At 40.8% G+C, this 22,295-nt stretch overlaps 1 protein-coding gene across 1 annotated transcript in view; it reads right to left on the bottom strand.

The window, feature by feature from the left end:
* CCDC30 (coiled-coil domain containing 30) overlaps nt 1-22,295 on the bottom strand; it is a 186,539-nt gene that overhangs the window by 51,769 nt on the left and 112,475 nt on the right. Inside the window, 1 exon segment of the mRNA XM_078331431.1 lies at nt 12,407-12,569. Within this exon segment, the coding sequence (XP_078187557.1) occupies nt 12,407-12,569 (163 nt within the window).

Genomic DNA, 22,295 nt, shown 5'->3' with positions numbered 1-22,295 from the left:
TCTCTGTGGTGGGGGGGTCGGGCTTTATTTTTGGATGTCCCTTGACGTGTCCTGCCCAGCTAGGAGGCAGACTAGCCACTGTTTGCCTGCCGAGGCTCCGCCCTGCTGTTGTGTGGTTCGCCCTGTTGCTGCAGGCTCTGCTGTTCTGCTGTGGTCTCCGCCACGCCCTGCGGCAGAGTCTCTCTGTTGTAGCGGGTTGCCTCGGCAACGGCAGGCTGTGTCAGCAGTGGGCGTGTATCTCAGGAGGGACGGGTTGCCTCGGCAACGGCTGGCTGCGTCAGCATTGGGCGTGTATCTCAGTTGGGGCGGGTCGCCTCGGTAATGGTGGACGCCCCTCCCCCACAGAGCATCTCGGACCGTCTGCACGGGGATTGTTTGAAATCGCGGTTTTGTTTGTCCCACTGGGCTACCTCAGACACTCTGTCCCTGCAATCCCCTGGGCTGGCCCACTGTCCAAGTCTCGTTCAGTCTCAAGTCCAGCCCTCTCAAGTCTCAGGTTGCCGGTTCAACAGGGCACCCGGACAAGCGCACCCTGTGGGAAGTGCTGGGTAGGGCCGGCTGCCGCCACCCCGGCTGCCGGCTTCACCAGGCAGATGTACTGCCTGGCGTCCCGCGTCTCCTTTATACTTGGGAATTTCCCTGTTGTGTGGGCAACAAAGATCAGTCTGGAAATGCAGCTCTGACTCACCTCTCCGCGGATTCAAGGAGAGCTCCAATCCTGGGTTGTTCTCACAGCGCCATCTTGAGTCCTCCCCCCGGGATTTGCCTCTTTCATTTCTGGTATTTGTAATTTGTAATTTATTTATTTATTTATTTTTGGTTAGCCTGACTAAAGGCCTATCAATTTTATTGATATTTTCAAAGAGCCAGTTTTAGTTTTATTTATTTGTTCTATTGAGTTCCCATTTAAATTTCATTGATTTCTTTAAAAAAATGGTTTTACAGAAACATCACCATATTAGATAATTTCACTCTGCTTTAATTTTTATTATTTCTTATTTTTTCCTGCTTACTTTGGATTTAATTTGCTCTTCTTTTTGTAATTTTCTAAGGTTGAAGCTTAGATAGTTGATTTTAGATATTTCTTTTTTCTCCTCTTTATATTTTCAAATACCCTGTCTTGAGCTCACTGATTCTTTCTTCTGCTGTATCCATTGTGCTGTCGAGAGCCTTTAGCCCATTTTTCAGTTTAGCAAATGCATTTCTCACAGTTCTAGGATTTGTTTGACTTTTAATAATTTCAATATATTTGTTGAATTTCTCTGATGAATTTTTGAATTTCTTTTCTGTGTTATCTTGGAGTTCACTGAGATTCCTTGAAACTGCAGTTTTGAATTCTTGATCCAAAACCTCACACAGCACCATCTCCTGGTCTCCTTGCTTTGTTTGTTTGGAGAGGTCATGCTTTCTTGTTTGCTGCTGTTCCTTTGGACTTACATCTTTGTCTTCACATTGAAGGATTTGTTATTTATTCCAGTCTTTGCTGACTAGGTTGTTTTGGTCTTTCTAGGGTATGTTTGCTTAGAGGTTCTTTGCAGTTCACCTGTTGAATTCCCTTTACTCTGGGTCACTGCCTCCTTTTCAGCACTAGATGGGTGCCTTAAGCCAAGGTTTGCCTCAGTTCTCCAAAACATTTGGAGTGCTGCCCACCTTGGATTGTGGTTGCAGCTGTTCTAAAAGGAGATGTCCTGACTGTGTGGGAAGGCTGGCTAGGGGGTCAGCTAGGAGTCCCAGGGGACTCAAGGACCGTGCCTCACACAGGAACAGCCACTCTAATTTTGCATCTCCTTCGGCTGGGCTAAAGAGCATGATTTTGTGGGCTGGGGTTGTTAGTCCCAAACCCCTCGCTTTGTTTCAAACTGCCCTCAGAGGTTTTTCTCCCTTCAGACACACAATGCTTCACATCTTCTTCTCTCCTAATATATGCATTCAGTGCTGTAAATGTCCCTCAAAGCACCACTTTCACTTCATCCAACAAATTTTGTTAAGTTGTATTTTCACTTTCATTTAGTTCAAAATATTTTAAAATTTCTCTTGTGATTTCTTCTTTGACTTATGTATTTATAAGTCTGTTGTTCAATCTCCAAGTATGTGGGAGTTTTCCAGCTATGTTTCTGTTACTGATTTCTAGTTCAATTCTATTAGGGTCTGTATTAGTTCGTTTTCACACTACTATAAGGAACTGCTGGAGACTGGGTAATTTATGAAGAAAAGAAATTTGAATGACTCACATTTCCACAGGCTATACAGGAAGTATGGCTGGGAGGCGAAGGGGAAGCAAGACATATCTTACCATGGTGGAGCAGATGGGGGTGCAGGAGATAGAGAGAGCACATGCACAGGGGGAAGTGCCATACACTTTCAAACAACCAGATCACATGAGCACTCTGTCATGAGACAGCACTAGGGGGATGGTGCTAAACCACCAGAAACCACCCCCATGATCCAATCAACTCTCACAGGCCCCTCCTCCAACACTTGGTATCACAAGTCAACATGAGATTTGGGTAGGGACACTGAGCCAACCTGAATCAGAGTCTGAGAGCAGACATTGCATAATTTCTATTCTTTTATATTTATTAATGCGTGTTTTATGGCCCAGGATGTGGTCTGTCTTGATTAACGTTCCATGAGAGCTTGGAAGAATGTGTAATCTGCTGTTGTTGGATGAAGTCGTCTATAGATGTCCAGATGACTTATGGTGGTGTGGAGTTCAACTATGTCCTCATTGATTTTCTGCCTGCTGGATCTGTCCATTGCTGACGGAGGGGCATTAAAGTCTGCAACAATAACAGTGGATTCACCTACTCCTCCTTGCAGTTGTATCAGTTTTTGTCTCACATATTTTGACACTCTTTTGTTAGGCATGTACACATTAAAGATTGTTTTGTCTTCCTGGAGAATTCACCTTTTAAATCATTAAATAATATTCTTCTTTATCCCAGATAACATCCTGATATGATTTGGCTCTGTGTCCTCACCCAAATTTCATGTTAAATTGTGATCCTGAGTGTTGAAGATGGGGCCTGGTGGGAGGTGATTGGATCACGTGAGTGATTTCTAATGGTTTAGTACCATGCCCCTAGTGCTGTCTGGTGATAGAGTTCTCACAAGATCTGCTTGTTTGAAAGTGTGTAGCACCTCCTACCTCACTCTCTCTTCCTCCTCCAGCCATGTAAGATCTGCTTTGTTTCTTCAGCCATAATTGTAAGTATCCTGAGGCCTCCCCAGCCATGTAGAATGGTAAATCAATTAAACCTCTTTCCTTTATAAATTACCCAGTCTCAGGTACGTCTTTATAGCAGTGTGAGAAGAGACTAATACACTTCTCTTGCTCTAAAATATGTGCTGTCTGAAATAAATTTAGCTACCCTCACTGTCTTTTGATTAGTGTTAGCATGTTACATCCTTCTCCATCCATTTACTTTTAATTTACATGTGTCTTTATATTTAAAGTGGGTTTCTTGTAGACATGATATAGTTGGGTTTTGTTCAACTTTGAACAACTTGGACATTCTATTTTAATTGGTACATTTAAACCACTGATGTCTAAAGTGATTATTAATATAATTAGATTGCTATCTGCCATATTTTTTACTGCTGTTAGTTCTTGTTCTTTGTTATTCTTGTCTTTCATGATTTTTCTGCCTTTTGTGATTTTAATTGAGCAGTTTATATGATTCCATTGTCTCTCCTTTCTTAGTGTATCAGTTGTACTTCTTTCTGCTTTTTCTAGTGGTCTTAGAGTTTATAATATACAACCAACCCAAGTCTACTTTCAAATAAAACTATACCACTTCACAGGTAGTATGAGTACCTTATGATAAGATGATAATCCTAATTCTTCCTTCTTGTCTCATATCATTACTGTCATTAATTTCACTTACACATAAGCATAGCTAAGTATCTGTATGTGTATGTATTTATACACACAGTTATATACAACACACATAATCAAATACATTGTTGCCATTTTATGCTGAACAACTTCTCTCTTAGATCAACAAAAAATTTTAAATTAAAGTTTTTACTTTACCTTCACTTATTTCTTCTGCAATGCTTTTCCTTCCTTATGTAGATCCTGGTTTTTGATCTATATTTTATTTTCCTTCTCTCTAAAAACTTATTTTAACATTTCTTGCAAGGTAACAGATTCCCTTAATTTCTGTTTGTCTGAGAAAGTATTTCTCCTTCACTCAGAAAAAAAAAAAAATTTTTTAGAGACCAAGTTTCACTATGTCGCCCAGGTTGGTCTCAAACTCCTGGTCTCAAGTGATCCCCCCATCTTGGCTTCCCAAAATACTGGGTTACAGGTATAAGCCACCACACCTGGCCCTCATTTTTACTTTTTTTTTTTTTCCTTGAGACAGGGTATCACTCTGTCACTCTGGCTGAAGTGCAGTAGCGCGATAATAGCTCACTGTAGCCTCAACCTCCTGGGCTCAAAAAATCCTTCGACTTCAACCCACTCCCAGGACCCCACCCCCATCCCCAGTAGCTGGAATTACAGATGCATGGCATCACATCCAGCTAATTTTTTTTTGTAGTGATAAGGTTATCACGATTGTTATCACAACCTTATCACTATCTCTATGGGTCTTGAACTCTTGGGCTCCCAAAGTGCTGGGATTACAGGTATGAGCCACCATGCCCAGCCTTCCTCACTTTTGAAGGATAATTTTGCAAGGTACAGAATTCTAGGTTGCTAATTTTCTCTTTTTGCTATTTACACATTTATTTATTTATTTTTGAGACAGGGTCTCCTGGTCACAGGCTGGAATGCAGTGGTGCAATCCTGGTTACTTCAGCCTTGAACTCCTGGGCTCAAGCGATCCCCCCACCTCTGCCTCCTGTGTAGTTGGGACCACAGGTATGCTCCACCACATCTGGCTAAGGTTTTGTTTTGTTTTGTTTTACATTTTTTTGTAGAGATGAGAGTCTCACTATGTTGCTTAGGCTGGACTTGAACTCCTGGCCTTAAGTTATCCTCCTGCCTCAGCCTCCCAAAGTGCTGGGATTACAGGTGTGAGCCATTGTGCCTGGCCATTTTATTTTTCAGACAAATTCTTGCTCTGTCCCCTAGTCTGGAATGCAGTGACATGATCACAATTCACTGCCACCTAGACCTCCTAGGCTCAAGTGATCCTCCGTCCTCAGCCTCCTGAGTAGCTGGGACCACAGGTGTGTACCACCATACCCAGCTAATTAAAAAAAATATTTTTGTAGAGTTGGGGTTTCATCATGTTGCCCAGGCTGGTCTCAACTGATCCTTCCACCTCGGCTTCTCAAAGTGCTGGGATTACAGGCATGAGCCAGTGTGCCTCACCTCAGCACTTCAAATATTTCACTCCACTCTTCTCTTGCTTGCATGGTTTCTGAAGAAAAGTTGGAAGCAATTCTTATCTTTGTTCCTCTCTGGGTCAGATTGTTTATTTTTTCCTCTGTCTTTCAGAATTTTTTCTGTCTCTTTGATTTTCTGTCATTTGAAAGTTTTATGCCTAGATGTAGTTTTTCTGGCATTTATCCTGCTTGATGTTCTCTGTGCTTCCTGGATCTCTGGTTTGGTGTCAGACATTAATCTCAGGAAGTTCTCAATCATTATTATTATTCCAAATTTGTCTTCTGTTCCTTTCTGTATTTCTTCTCCTTCGGTTATTTCTCATATGTCTGTCATACCTCTCACAGATCTAAGATCCACAGATCTTAGATATTCTGTTATTTTTGTTTTAGTATTTTTTTGTTTGCTTTTTAGTTTTGTAGGTTTCTATTAAGATGTCCTCAAGGACAGAAGCTCTTTCCTCAGTTGTATGCAGTCTGTTAATAAGCTCATCAAGGTATTCCTTTCTGTTACAGTGTTTTTGACCTCGACTTAAACATCAGAAACGTGGTAACAGAATTTCTATGTGGTTCTCTCCTAGAATTCCCCTCTCTCTGCTGGCATTGCCCATCTCTTCTTGCATGTGGTCCACTTTATTTGTCAGAGCCCTTAGCACATTGATCATAGTTACTTTAAATTTCTGGTCTGATAATTTCAATATTCCTGCTGTATCTGAGCCTGGTTCTAATGCTTGCTCTGTCTATTCAAACTGCACTTTTTGCCTTTTAGTGTGTCTTGTAATTTTTTCTTGATAGTGAAACATGATGTACTGGGTAAAGGAAACTGCTGTAAATGAGCTGTTAGTGATGCAGTGGTCAAGCACAGGGGTGGATGGGTGGCATTCTAAAGTTCTATGATTAGGTACAGTCTTTTACTGAGCCTGTGCCTCTGGACTGCGAACTTCACAAGTGCTTATTTTTTTTTTCTGCCCACCTTCCTTATGTGGGACAAGATGGCTAGAATTGGATGGAGTTGGTTATTTCTCTTCCTCTAGGTCTGTTAGCCTCTGACAAAACCTCAGCAGCTTAGGCTCTGGTTATATAGTTTCTCCTGTGGGCAGATCTTGTTAGGAAGTTTCAAATGTTCCCCTTCTCTCCTCCCCCTGCTGGAAGCAATAGGGGATTTTCCTCAGATATTCACTATAAGAACCTGGTATGCTACAGGAGGTAAAACTCACAAATGTGTCTAAGTCCCTTAATGACTGGGTTCCTCTGGAGTTTCTCTCTCTCAGACTTGATACACTGAGCCTCCAGCAATTCAACATTTACACTTCAGGTTTCCGTACCTGGGCACTGGTCCTGATGAAGGTTTTTTGCTCCAGTAAGTTGTAACTGATATATGATATTATTTCTCCTCTATCCAGAATATATGAAAAGGGACCAAAAGATGAAATTCGGGGTGGCTTCTTATGCCAATACACATTAGTAAAATGTGTGCTATTGTATTACTGGTAGTTAACTTTATAATTAAGTTTTTCTGTTTTAATTCTTTAAATTCTCTTTTTTTTAAATTTTATTCAGAGCAGAAGACCATGATGTTTTAATTTTTTTTTAAAAGAGATGAGGTCTTGCTATGTTGCCCAGGCTGGAGTACAGGGGCTAGTCACAGGTGCAATCAGCATACTGAGCCTTGAACTTCTGGCCACGAGCAATCGTTCTGCCTCCGTCAGCCTCCTAAGCAGTTAGGACTATAGGCACATGCTTAATTATAAGTTCCTGGCTTCTAACCAAGCTTTTTCTTTTCTTTTCTTTTCTTTTTTTTTGTGACGGAGTTTCACTCTTGTTACCCAGGCTGGAGTGCAATGGCGCGATCTCGGCTCACTGCAACCTCCGCCTCCTGGGTTCAGGCAATTCTCCTGCCTCAGCCTCCTGAGTAGCTGGGATCACAGGCACGCGCCACCATGCCCAGCTAATTTTTTGTATTTTTAGTAGAGACGGGGTTTCACTATGTTGACCAGGATGGTCTCGATCTCTTGACCTCGTGATCCACCCGTCTTGGCCTCCCAAAGTGCTGGGATTACAGGCTTGAGCCACCGCACCCGGCCCTAAGTAAGCTTTTTCTTTTTTCACTTGCGGTCTCACTCTGTTACCCAGACTGGAGTGCAGTGACACAAACACAGCTCACTGAAGCCTTGACCTCCTGGGCTCAAGTAATCCTCCCACCTCAGCCTCCCAAGCAGCTAGAGCTGCAGGTGCACACCATCGTGCCCAGCTAATTTTTAAAAAATTATTTTGTAGAGATAGGGTCTTGCTATGTTGCATAGGCTGGTCTAGAACTCCTGAGCTCAAGCAATCCTCCCATCTCAGCCTCCTAAATCGTTGAGATTACAGTAGTCAGCCACCACACCTGGCCTATAATTAAGTTTTAATGTTATAGTATATCCACGCATGTGGATTGAGACTGAAGTAGAAATTAAAACCCCAAAATAATCATAGATACTGATTGAACTTTGAGTGTTCTCCATTTTTATGTAGATAGTGTATCTTTATTTATATGAACTGTAGTGCATCATGTTAAATGGAAATATGATATTCTTCTTGTGGTTTAGAAGCCACAAGGTAAAAGTATTTGTATGGATGCTAAGTATCCAGAGTGAACTGTGCTAGAAGTCAACATGAACCTGCTCTTCTAAGCTATCCCCTGGGCCACAAGCTTGGAAGCCTGAAAACTGCATTTCCCAGACTCCCCTGCTAGCATGGATCAAGTGTAGTTTCTGCAAATCAGAGGAACTTGCACACAATTTGGAAGGCATGAGGGAAGGAAAAGCATTTTTTCTTTTGTCATTGTGGTATAATACATACATATTTTGATCTTTTTCCTATTTCTTGGCATACTGCTCCTAAAACTCTTGGAATTTCTAAAGTGATTCGTGTCTTTTTGTAAAGTAATGAGAAGACTGATGGCTGGGAGGTGGGGAGACTCTTGGGTAGCCTCAGGATGTGGGCAGGTTGCCAGGGGTACCACTACATGATTAGAGGTTTGGAACTTTTAGCCTCACCCAGACTTCCCAGGAGGGGAGAGGGACTAAAGGTTGAGTTAATCACTAATAGTCAATGATTTAATCGATCATACCTATATAATGAAGCCTTCATAAACGCCCAAAAGGACAGGGTTTACAGAGCTTCTAGGTTGCTGAATATGTGGAGGTGCTGGGAGGGTGGTGTGATGGAAGCTCCACATCCCTTTCCACATGCCTTGTCCTATGCATCGCTTCCACCTGGCTGTTCCTGAGTTGTATCCTTTTATAATCAACCAGTAATCTAGTAAGTAAACAGTTTTCCTGAATTCTGTGAGCCATCCTAGCAGAAGATCAAACCCAAGGAGAAGGCTGTGGGGACCAGACCACTGACTTATAGCTGGTTGGTGAGAAGTATAAGCAAAAACCTGGACTTGCAATTGGCATCTTGAATGGGTGCAGTATTGTGGGACTGATACCTTAACTCATGGAATCTGATGCTATCTTCAGGTAGACAGTGTCAGACTGACTGACATTTTTGTACATCCAGTTGGAGTCCACAGAGAATTGGAGAATTGCTTAGTGTGGGGAAAAACTCATATAACTGGAGTCAGAAGTTGTATAGAGCCATTTCTGCATTGCTATAAAGGAATTATAGCAATTTATAAAGAAAAGAAGTTTAATTAGCTCATGGTTCTGCAGACAATAGAGAAGGTGCCAGCATCTGCTCAGCTTCTGGTGAGAGCCTGAGGTAATTCATAATCATGATGGTAGGTGAAGTGGGAGTAGACATGTCATATGGTGAGAGGAGCAAGAGAGCAGGGAGAGGTGTCATATACTTTTGTTTATTTATATTTTAAATTTTATTTATTTATTTACTTATTGTGATAGGGTCTGGCTCTATTGCCCGGGTTGGAGTGCAATGGCGTGATCTCAGCTCACTGCAACCTCCACCTCCCAGGTTCAAGCCATCCTTCCTCAGCTTCCTGAATAGCTGAGACTACAGGTGCGTGCCACCACACCCAGCTAATTTTTGTATATTTTTTATACAGATGGATTTCTTCATGTTGCCAAGGCTGGTCTTAAATTCCTAAGCTCATATGATTAACCTGCCTTGGCCTCCAAAACTGCTGGGATTACAGGCATGAGCTACCATGCCTGGATACATACTTTTAAATAATCAGATCTCATGAAGTGCTCACTCACTAACATAAGGAGAGCACCAAGCCATTCATGAGGGACACATTCCTATGACCCAAACGCCTTCCCTCAGGTGCCACCTCCAACAATGGGGATTACATTTCAATATGAGATTTGGAGGGAACAAAGATCCAAACCATATCATTTCACCCATGACTCCTCAAATTGCATGTCTTTCTCACACTACAAAATACAATCATCCCCTACCAATAGTCCCCAAAAGTCTTAACTCATTCCAGCATCAAGTCCAAAGTCCTAAGTCTCTCCTGAAACTTATCTCCTTCCACTTATGAGCCTGTAAAAATCAAAATAAGTCATTTACTCCCAAGATACAATGGGAGTATAGGCATTAGGTATACATTACAATTCCAAAAGGGAGAAATTAACCAAAAGGAAACGTCAGTAGGCCCCATGCCAAGTCTAAATCCTAGCAGAGCAGTCATTAAATCTTAAAGCTCCAAAATACTCTCCCTTGACTATATGTCCCACATCCAGGGCACAATAGTATAGTGGATAGGCTCCCAAGGCCTTGGGTAGCTCTTCTCCTGTGGCTTTGCAGGCTGAAGCCTCTGTGGCTTATCCCGCTGGTTGGAGTTGGGTGTCTGAGGTGCAGGGTGCAAGCTGCCTATAAATCTACCATTCTGGGATCTGGAGGGCAGTGGCCCATTTCTTATAGCTCCACTAGGCAGTGCCCCAGTGGGGACTCTCTGTGGAGACCCCAACCCCACATTTCCCCTTGGCATTGCCCTAATAGAGCTTCTCTGTGAGGACTCTGCCCCTATGGCAGTGTTCTGCCTGGGCACCCAGGCTTTCTCACAAATCTAAGTGGGAGCTTCCAAGCCTCCTTCACTCTTGCATTCTATGTGTCGATAATACCACATGGAAGCCACCAAGGCTTATGGCTTACATCCTCTGGACAGACAGCCTAAGCTGTATCTGGGTTCCTTTGAGCCACAGCTGGAGCTGTAGTAGCCAGGATCCAGTGAGCAGTGTCCTGAGGCTAAGTAGGACAGTGATACCCAGTGCCTGGCCCCCTAAACCATTCTTTCCTCCTAGGCCTGTGAGCCTGTGATGATAGGGGCTGTCTCCAACAATTCTGAGGTTGCCTTTTAGGCCTTTTTCCCATGGTCTTGAATATAAGAACTTGGCTCCCTTTTAGTCATGCTAGTTTCTCTAGCAAGTAGTTGCTCCATACCCTGCTGGGATTCTTTCTGTGCCACGTGGCCAGGCTGCAAATTTGCTGAACTTTTATGCTCCACTTCCGTTTTGAATGTAAGTTCCAACTTTAAGTCATTCCTTTGCTCCTCCCATATCTGATCATAGGTTGTTACAAGGAGTCAGGCCACATCTTGAATGCCTTCCTACTTAGAAATTTCTTCTGCCAGAGACCCTAAATTACCACTCTTAAGTTCAAACTTCCACAGATCCTTGGTACATGAACACAATGCAGGAGTTCTTTGCAAGGGTGTAACATGAGTGACATTTATTCCAGTTCCCAATAATTTTCTCATTTCCAACTGAGACTTTACTAGGCTAGCCTTCACCGTCCATATTTCTATCAGTATTTTGGTCACAACCATTTAACCAGTCTCTAAGGAAGTTCCAAACTTTCATTTTTTTTTTTTTTTTTTTTTGAGACAGGGTCTTGCTGTGCCATCCAGGCTGTAGTGTAGTGGCATGATCATGGCTCACTGCAACCTTGACCTCCCAGCTCAAGTGACCTTCCCACCTCAGCCTCCTGGGTAGCTGGTACTGCAGGTCCATGCTACCATGCCTGGCTAATTTTTAATTTTTTTGTAGAGACAAGGTCTCACTATTGCCCAGGCTGGTCTCAAACTCCTGGTCTCAAGCAATCCTCCTGCCTCGGCCTCTTAAGCGCTGGGATTACAGTTGAGGGCCACTGCTCCTGGTCCTGTCTTCTTCTGAGCCCTCCAAACTCTTCCATTCTCTGCCTGGTACCCAGTTCCAAAGTTGCTTCCACATTTTCAGGTATCTTTATAGCAATGCCTCACTCCTCAGTAACAATTTTCTGTGTCAAGCCGTTCTTGCACTGCTATAAAGAAATACCTAAGACTGGGTGATTTATAAAGGAAAGAGGTTTAATTGGCTTACAGGTATGCAGACTATACACGAAGCATGGTATCAGCATCTGCTCAGCTTCTGGTGAGGGCCTCAGGAAGCTAACAATAATGGTGGTAGGTGAAATGGGAGCAGACATGTCACATGGTGAGTTGGAGCAAGAGAGAGTGGAGCGGTACCACACACTTTAAACATCATGATCATGCAATAACTCATTATCAGAACTGCGCCATTTATGAGGGACCCATCCCCATGATGAAAACACCTCCCCCAAGCCCCACCTCCAATGTGGGGATTACATTCCAGCATGAGACTTGGAGAGGAGAATCATCCAAACTATATCAGAAGTGAAGTATTAAGAGTGGTATGAGTATAGAAAGAAGAAACAGGTTTGTTTGTTTTTTACCCCCCAACAGTTCTCTAGCACTAGCAGATGGATAAAAGGGCAGACAACAGATGAGACAGGAGCTTCAGGAGAGTTCCTGCAAATTCTCCACTTTGATGCTGCACGAGGTGGCTTCTCTGTGATTTCTGAACTTCTGGATTTATTGAAAGCCAGCAGCAGTCTTTTCTGACTCTTCTCTCCCCTGGTCCCTTCAAGCTGTTTTGTAAGCTCTTACTCCCTGTGTTAAATCTCTTCTTGTTTGAAATACCTAGAGTAGATTCTACTCTCCTGACTGACCCCTGACTAAACAACGAAGTTTAGTAAAGTGGTAGGGACTCAATAAGAGCTAGCTATTACTCAGGTCTATGGGAATAGGAAAAGGGAGAAGCATGTCTATTTACTTTCTTACCTCAGCATATTTTCTTTTCTCATTTTCCAGTTGTGAAAGTAGGGCCTCTTGTTGCTGAATTCTGGCTTGTTGCTGAGAACAGGTCATTTCCAGGAGATTTTCTTTATCTTTTAAGGTTCTCACTTGCCTGTGTAACTCATCTACATTCTGATATAGGAGTTTCCTAAGGGCAATTAATGTACATTAAATCACACTATGAATTGTAAATAAAACTAGCCCTAAAAATTGTATGGCATCAAAAGGGTTTTTTTTTTTTTTTTTTTTGGTTCAATGAAGTAGGGTACGTGTCTATAAGCTAAAGGGACACACACAGGGAACCTCTTTTGTGATAGAAGCTTTCCTATGAGGAAAAAGTAATTGTTCTTATTTCAGAGATAAGGACTTTGTGGTACAGAGAACAGTTAAGATAGGGTAGAGGTAGGGCTTGAATCCTGAATCCCATATTCTTTCTTCCTTACTAGTTTACTAGCTTAGCCCTTTATCTTCTGGGTTCAGGAAAATGTTAGTTACAAGCACTATTGATACTAATTAGCACACATTAACACTGCTCTAAATGAATCATAAATGAGCCTGCATTTTATGAATTTACCATTTTCCAAAAGAGGGTAAAGGAACTCAGAGAATTTTACCCCAAATACGGTACCCTGGTATACTAAATAGTTTGAATGAAAGGCCCTTAGAGATCAACAGATGCTAGAAGAGGCTTTTCTCTAATCGGCATGAAGACTGGACTTACCAAGGAGAACAATTACTTCCCATCCTCTCCCTGAAATCTCATTATTTATCTATCTTCAGAAAAGAAGATTGAGGAATGTAACAACACCTCCACAGACCTTTTCACAAGATAATGGCTGTCTCTTAAACTAATTCAAATTCCAAGGAGAATAATTTATGCATTAATTTCTGTCTCCAGGGTCCCTTCATTCTCCTGAATGAGTTACTGCCCCTTGGAATTGTCTACATTCCCCGTCTCCCTCTCCCTGGAAACAGGTATATAAGCTTCTGTAACACAGTCGGATATTGGGTCATCACACTTGATTTTCCCCAGCCCACGTTAACAAAATTGTGTTTGCTTTTTCTCCTATTAATCTGCCTTTTGTCAGGTGACTTTTCAGGAAACTTTTAGAAGGGGATGGGAAATTTCCCTCCACCCCTACAAGGGCCATTAGCACTTTGCTCTTTCAGTCTCATTATGAACCCAGCCCTACTGTCCCATAGGCATTACATTTACAGTTTTTTGAACAAATGTAGAAATGTACCCTCTCAGTCTTAAAACTTTAAATTTATATCTGAGTTCTTCCTTCAAGAGACTGATGCTCAGGCAAGAAACTAAAATTCACCAGATCATAGCATGCAGATGCCTCATTCCTCATGATGGGTTCCATATCCCTCACTAATTCCTGTTTTACATTTCTTCCCTGTTATAACCCCACAAATTGGTCAGGGAGATAGATTTGAGACTGATCTCCCATTCTCCTCAACTGTGGCACCCTAAAAAAGCCTTCTTACCTGACAAAACTCACTGTCTCAGTAATTTACTTTCTGTGCACTGAGCAATGGGACCTAGACCAAATCTCAGGTGTTCCAGTAATAGATTACAGTTTGTGGAAAGAGTTTTCTGAGGATTTCAGACCAAGGTTCTCCGGACTTGGGAGATTCATCATAAAGACTATGATGACAATAATGAACTGGTACTGGCGGGCAAAAGTCTTACCTGCATGCTAGGGCAGTAAAATACGGGCATTAGACAAATAAGTTTGCTTTCTCTAACTTCAGTATTCTGAGAAATCAATAGGTATTGGAGGATGATTATATTTGAGACATGGGCTCACATCTCTTCACCTCTAGTTCTTCTCCTTATGCATCTTGGATGTAAGTGCAGACTGCTATAGCTAATTTTCTACCATTCACATCCACCTCTATACCAGTATCCTCTCTATCATCTCTCCTTCATCTAATTCACTGTATACCTTCTATTATAGTCTACTTTTTTTTTGTTCCATTCTCAATTTCCAGACTAAAAGATAAGCCTTTGAACTAAAAGAGAAGTTTTGATCCACTGAAACTAAAAACATTTGAGTTATCGGCAGTAAAATTTGAGACTGAAAACTAGAATTGAAAAGCAGAAAGTTGGCTGGGCATGGTGGCTCACACCTATAATCCCAGCACTTTGGAAGGCCAAGGTGGGAGGATTGTTTGAGCCCAAAAGTTCAGGAGCAGCCTGATCAACATAGTGAGAACTCATCTCTATAAAAAACTTTTAAAAAATTAGACAGGCATGGTGGCATGTGCCTGTAGTCCCAGCTACTTGGGAGGCTGAGATGGGAGAAGTGCTTGAGCCTGGGAGGTCAAGGCTGCAGCGAGCTATGATTGCACCACTGCACTGCAGCCTGGGTGACAGAGTGAGACCCCATCTCTACAAAAAGAAAAAAAGAAAAGCAGGAAGTCAAAATTAAAAGAGCAACTCATGAATATGTTAGAAGTTAATTGACAGAGAGTTTGAAAATCAGGTCTGCCAATGAACAAAATTAAGAAATTGTTGTACTGATAAGATTCCCTGTACTTTCTGTAGCCTGAGCCTCTTTTAGTAGTCAGAGTGTTCCTTCTAAATTGCAGACTAATGATATAACTTCCTCGGCTTAAAATCCTTTTGTGGCTCTTTATATTTTTATATATACTTATTTTTATATATACTCTTATTTTTATATATACTTTTTCTGTTCTTTGATTCAGGAACTCCATTACTCTTAAGGTAAATTCCAAACTATTCACAATGGCTTGATAGATTCTGCATGAGAGCTGGGCACTGTGGCTCATGAGAGCTGGGCACTGTGACTCATGAGGAGCTGTGGCACTATGGCTCACACCTCCTAACACTTTTGGAGGCTGAGGCTGGAGGATCACCTGAGGCCAGGAGTTCTAGAACAACTTGAGCAACATAGAGAGATCCTATCTGTAAATTTTTTTTTTTAATTAGCTGGGCATGTTGGGCATGGCTATAGTCCTAGCTACTCAGGAAGTGAAGGCAGGAGGATCATCTGAGCCCAAGAATTCAGGGCTGCAGTGAGTCATGATTCTGCCACTGTATTATAGCTTGGGGGACAGAGCAAGATCCCTGTCTCTCTAAAAAAAAAAAAAACAAACAACAACAACAAAAAAACTAAGGTTCTGCATGAGCTAGGCCTACATCACCTTCCTCATCTCATTTTCTCATCATTGTCCCTAACCTCATTTTCTTTCAACCAATGAACTGTTTCACTTCCTCAAAGTCGTCCTCCACACTATTCTCTATTTAGCTTCCTGATACCAACTACTTCATTCTCAGCTTAAATCAGTTTCTTTGAGGAGTCTTTCCTAAGCTCCCTCACTTCATAGGTATCCATGTTATGTGCTATCATGGCAACCTAAACCTCCTTTAGTATAACACTTACCACACTTCATCATACTTCATTGCAGTTGCAAAATCTTATGTATATAGATATTTATTATAGCTTTATAATAGCAAAAAAGTCTGAAAGATATAAGTATTACATAAAGTATGATATATCTATGTAACAGAATGTCATACAACTGTTTAAACTGATATTATGAAACCATAAATCAATTAGCAAAAGAGAGATGAGAAATTCTAAATATTTGGGATAAACAAAACACTTCTAAATAATACATGAGTCAAAGAGGAGGTCTCAATAAATTAAAAATATTTTGAACTAAATGAAAATGAAATACAACTTACAAAATTTATAGGCTACAACAACGCAGAAAACTTGTAGTATTACATGCATATATTATAAAGGGAGAAAAATTAAAATCAATAATCTAAGCTTCCACCTTAGGAAATGAGAGAAAGAAGAACATTATCAGCCTAAAGCAAGCAGAAGCAAAGAAATAATAAAAATGAGAGTATTAATCAATGGGATTGAAAACAGGAAAACAATAGAGAAAAAAAATGCAACCAAAAGTTCGTTCTTGGAAAAGATGAATAAAACAGATAAACCTCTAGCCAGGCTAAGTAATAAATGGAGAAGACAAACATTAATAATATAAAAAATGGGACCAGGTGCAATGGTACATCTATAATCCCAGCACTTTGGGAGGCTGAGGCAGAAGTATTACTTGAACCCAGGAACTTGAGACCACCCTGGGCAACTCGGCAAAGCCCCATCTCTATTTTATAAATAAGACATTATTTAAAACATACTATCAAAAATGAAAGAGGGGCCACCACTACTAATCCCATGGACATTAAAATGATAATAAAGGAATATTAGGAACAACTCTGTCTACAAATAGGATAACTTACATTATATGTACTGATTCCTTGAAAGACATAAATAGATAATCTAAGTCGGCCTATATCTGTTAAAGAAATTGAATCAGTAATTAATTGATTCCAGAAAATAAAGCACTAGGCCCAGATGATTTCACTGGTGAATTCTACCAAACATTAAGAAAGAAATGATACCAATTCTCTGCAATCTCTTCCAACAAAAAAATTGAAGTAGAGGGGACACTTCCTAAGCAATTTTTTGAGACAAACATTACCCTAATACCAAAACCAGATACAGATATTATGTGACAGGAAAACCACAGAGCAATATCTTCATGAACAGGTCCAAACTCGGTATGGTCTGTTAAGTTCTACGTGACCTAGGTCTAGCTTACCTTTCCAGCCTCAATTTCTTGCCACTTTCCTTGTCTCTAAATATTTTATTCTGGCCAAATGAACTTTTTTCACCTTACTGAAGAAGATTATGATGGTAATGACGACAATATTAACAACAATAACAGCAAATATTACAATAACAATAACACTTTTTTTTTCTTTTTTTGAGATGGAGTCTCGCCTGTTTTGCCTGCTCTGTCATCCAGGTTAGAGTGCAGGGGTGTGATCTTGGCTTACTGCAACCTCTGCCTCCTGGGTTTAAGCAATTCTCCTGCCTCAGCCTCTTGAGCAGCTGGGATTACATGTGTCTGCCCTCATGCTTGGCTAACTTTTGTATTTTTAGTGGAAATGAGGTTTCATCATGTTGGCCAGGCTAGTGTCAAACTCCTGATCTCAAGTGATCTGCCTGCCTTGGCCTCCCAAAGTGCTGGGATTACAGATGTGAGCCACTGGTACCAGGCCTAATTTAAATTAAATAAAATTATAGTTTAAAAACTATTTTTTTTTGAGACTGAGTTTCACTCTTGTTGTCCAGGCTGGAGTGCAATGGCATGATCTTGGCTCACTGCAACCTCCGCCTCCCGGGTTCAAGCGATTCGCCTGCCTCAGCCTCCTGAGTAGCTGGGATTACAGGCATGTGCCACCACGCTTGGCTAATTTTGTATTTTTAGTAGAGACAGGGTTTCTCCAGGTTGGTCAGGCTGGTCTCGACTCCCAACCTCAAGTGATCTGCCCGCCTTGGCCTTCCAAAGGGCTGGTATTACAGGCATAAGCCGCCTCACCCAGTCAAAAAGTACATTTTTAATAGAGTGGCTTTGTAACATTTTGACTTGCCTAGTTTCCCAGAATTCCTTCCATGTAAGTTTCTGGTTATAGTGGGCCACAGGAGATATATTTGTGCAAGATTTAGAGAACAGAATTGAAACATTTTGGTTTTTACAGGTGAAGAGTTGGAGTAGGCACTTTTATAGCTTATGAACACTGCCAGATATCTGCTGCTCACTTTGGCATGACACGACAGCAAGGCCTACAACTGCTTCACCTTCCCTTGAATCCTCCTTCACCTTTCCCATCACCTGGGCTAGATGAAGGGTGCCAGTTTCTCCTGTAGGATACCTACTCTTTCTCAGGTTAGAGGCAGCAAGAACTGACATGGGTTCCTGTCCATCCTCATGGTTTCCACCTTGTTGTTGCTCTCCCACTTTACATTCATCTTCACTTCCTCATTGGTTGCCCTGCAGACCTCAATCTCTAGCATAAGATGCAAAGATGACAGTCATGCAGACTGCAGAACCAGCTCCCACAATTGCATAAGACCAAATCCCTGTAATGAGGCTGTTCTTAAATACAGATTCAACGGGTTCTATTTCCTGACAGAAGTGCTTATGTCAGGATATATGTCACCGAAGAAACTGGGAAAAATCTAAATGTTTAACAATAAAGGATTTACTAAATAAATTGTGACATATCATTAAAATAATATTCTAGAAAAAATGTAATGTCAGATAAACAGATCATAATATTTTAAGTGAAAAAGCAGATTACAATCTAACTATCTAAATCAGGGTCACTTTCTTCCAGATTATGAAACAACATAAATTATAGAGTCTCTTTTGGTGGGAGAATTTCCCTGTATATTTTATTTTCCTACACTTAGTTAAATAGTGCATACATATTTTTTCTTAGCAAATCTTCACAGAAGATATACAGGACTGGCATTACAATTCCCACTTTAGAGATAAGGAGGATAGTCTGCCATCCTGCTAGAAGTGGCAGTTGAGACAAGTATTTTTCTGCAGCAGCTCACTGAGTGAATTCATTGTTTATTTATACATAAATTAATTCATTCACTTAATCAAACATTCATTCATTCAATAAGTATTTATTATCTATTGAGTGCCTTACGCTAGAGTTTTTAACAAGAGCTGAACATAAGTTTCTGAGCTACAGAGTATATGTGAACACCAGCACATCTTTTTATTGGCTAAAACCATATTTTTTCTTAAAGTATGCATGGATCACAATGGAATATTATTCAGCCATAAAAAAGAATGAAATCCTGTCATGGCATGTAGCAACATGGATAGAACTGGAAGTTCTTATGTTAAGCGAGATAAGCCAAGCACAGAAAGCAAATATTGCATGTTTTCACTCATATATGGGAATAAAAAAAGTTGATCTCATGGAAGTAGAGAGTAGAATGACAGTTACCAGAGGCTGGGAAGCAGTGAAATGAAGAGAGGTTGGTTAATGGATACACACATACAGTTGGATAAAAGGAATATGTTTTAGTGTAACACAGTAGGATGACTATAGTTAACAATAATTTATTGTATATTTCAAAAGCACTTAAAGAGAAGCTTTGAAATGTTCCCAACACAAAGAAATGATAAATGTTTGATGTGATGGCTATCCCAAATACTGTTATTTGATCATTATACATTGTATATATGTATAAAAATACTATATGTATCTTGTAAATATGTATAATTATGTATCAATTAAAAATAAAGAAAAAAACATATGTCAACCACTCTCAGTAGTACATGAATAAGAAGCAAAGCATCAGTTACTGAAGTTTAGGGCATCCAAGGAGATGCTTTAAGTAAGAATCATCATCATCATCATCATCATTTTAGAAAACAAATATATGACAGCTCTTAATTGGTGGCAGTTTGTGGATGGTTAAGACACATATTAAGTACCTGTAACTGTTTTGAAGCAAATCAGCTTATAAATATGAGGGGTCTTCAAAAAGTTAATGGAAAATGAATATTATGAAAAAACTATGCGTGGATTTTAAAAGTTTTTGCACCAAAATAAATTTGTACTGACCTGTCATAACATGTCTGAAGACGATTCAGTTTGAGGCACTAAGGATAAGGTATCAGTTTGAAAAGAGCTACTATCAGAGAAACATGAATTCTGCTAAAACTGAAGCAAGAACAAACATTAAATATATGATGAAATTAAGGTGGAAGAATGGTGAAGTCATTTAATGAAAAGTTTAAAGAGACAATACCCCCAAGAAATCAGCAGTTTACAAATGGATAAGTCATTTTAAGAAGAGATGAGATGAGGCCCGGCACGGTGGCTCATGCCTGTAATCCCAGCACTTTGGGAGGCCGAGGCGGGTGGATCACGAGGTCAAGAGATCGAGACCATCCTGGTCAACATGGTGAAACCCCGTCTCTACTAAAAATACAAAAAATAGCCGGGTATGGTGGCACGTGCCTGTGGTCCCAGCTACTCGGGAGGCTGAGGTGGAAGAATTGCTTGAACCCAGGAGGCAGAGGTTGCAGTGAGCCGAGATTGTGCCACTGCACTCCAGCCTGGCGACAGAGCAAGACTCCATCTCAAAAAAAAAAAAAAAAAAGAAGAGATGAGATGATGTTGAAGATGAAGCCCACAGTGCCAGACCATCCACATCAATTTACAAGGAAAAAAATTAATCTTTTTTTGTGCCCTAATTGAAGAAGACTGATGATCAGCAGCAAAACAATAGCCAACATCATAGACATCTCAATTGATTCAACTTACCACAATTCAGACAGATAGAGTTTAGCAAATTTTCCACTTGATAGGTGCCAAAACTGTTGCATTCAGGTTAGCTACAGACAGGAGCAAAGCTCTCAGTGGGAATTTTAAACTAGTGGGATGAAGCATTTCTTTGAAGAATTATAACAGGAGAAGAAACATGGCTTTACCAATGATACTGAAGACAAAGCACAATCAAAGAAACAGCTGCTAAGAGGAGGAAGTGGTCCAATCGCAGCAAAAGTGGATGAGTCAAGAGCAGAGGTCATGCCAACAGTTTTTTGTGATGCTCAAAGGATTTTGCTTATTGACTTTCTAGAAGGCCAAATGATAACATGTTTATTATGAGAGTGTTTTGAGAAAAGTAACCAAAGCTTTATTTTTAAAAAATGCCTAGGAAAGCTTCACCAGAGTCCTTCTCTACCGTGACAATGCTCCTGCTCATTCTTCTCATCAAATGAACAACTTTCCAAGAGTTTTGATGGGAAATTATTAGGCATCCACCTTACAGTCCTGATTTGGCTCCTTCTGACTTTTTTTTGTTTCCCAATCTTAAAAAATATTTAAAAGGCACTCATTTCTCTTTGCTTAATAATGTGCAAAAGACTGCAATGACATTGTTAAATTCTCAGGATTCTCACTCAGTTCTTTAGGAATGGACTAAATGGCTTGCATCCTCACTTACAAAAGTGCCTGGACTTTGATGGAGCTTAGGTTGAGAAAGCGTTTTTTTTTTTTTTTTTTGACAGGGTCTCATTCTGCCACCCAGGCTGGAGTGCAGTGTTGCAATCACGGTTCACTGTAGCCTCAAACTCCTGGGCTCAAGTGATCTCTTGCCTCAGCCTCTTGAGTAGCTAGGACTACAGGACTGTACCGTCATGCCTGGATAATTTTTTTTTCCTCCTACCTCAGCATCCCAAAGTGCTGGGATTACTCTGCATCAGGCCAACATATTTTTTTATTTTGTCTTTCAATTCAATTTTTCCACAAACTTTCTGAAGTCTCTTTGTATAACACATCAACTTCATTGTAGTCTAAAGTTTGTCAGCCTACATGTCAGAGCAAATTCCAGAGTGTTTCATAGCCAAGTCAGTTAAGAATATTTACTGTTACATTAGGTGTGTCCCGGAACCAGAAGAAATAATCTCTGCCTTTAAGAATCTCACATTTTAGTGCCAAAGGTAAACTAGAAAATAATTAGACGCCAGGCTCAGTGGCTCACACCTGTAATCCTAGCACTTTGGGAGGCCGAGGTGGGCAGATCACAAGGTCAGGAGTTTGAGACCAGCCGGGCCACCGTGGTGAAACCCTGTCTATCCTAAAAAACTACAAAAAATTAGCCAGGCATATGGTGCGTGCCTGTAATCCCAGCTACTCAGGAGGCTGAGGCAGGAGAATTGCTTGAACCTGGGAGGCAGATGTTACAGTGAGCTGAGATCGCACCACTGTACTCCAGCCTGGGCAACAGAGCAAGACTCCATCTCAAAAACAACAACACCACAAAACAACAACAAAATAAAACAAACAAACAAGAAAATAAATAATTAGAATACAGTGTGATAGGTGTAATACATCAGGAATTGTGTGGTTGAGTTCACTTCAGTGGGGACAGAACAGAAATACTCTCTGACAGTTTGTTAGAGTAAATTGATACTGCTGATTAACTCAATCATGGCTAAACCCACA

The sequence above is a fragment of the Callithrix jacchus genome, chromosome 7 (genome assembly GCF_049354715.1).
Source record: "Callithrix jacchus isolate 240 chromosome 7, calJac240_pri, whole genome shotgun sequence".
NCBI classification, from domain to species: Eukaryota; Metazoa; Chordata; class Mammalia; order Primates; family Cebidae; genus Callithrix; species Callithrix jacchus.
Note: the sequence above shows the minus strand (reverse complement) of the source record. Positions and strands in the feature narration are given on the sequence as shown.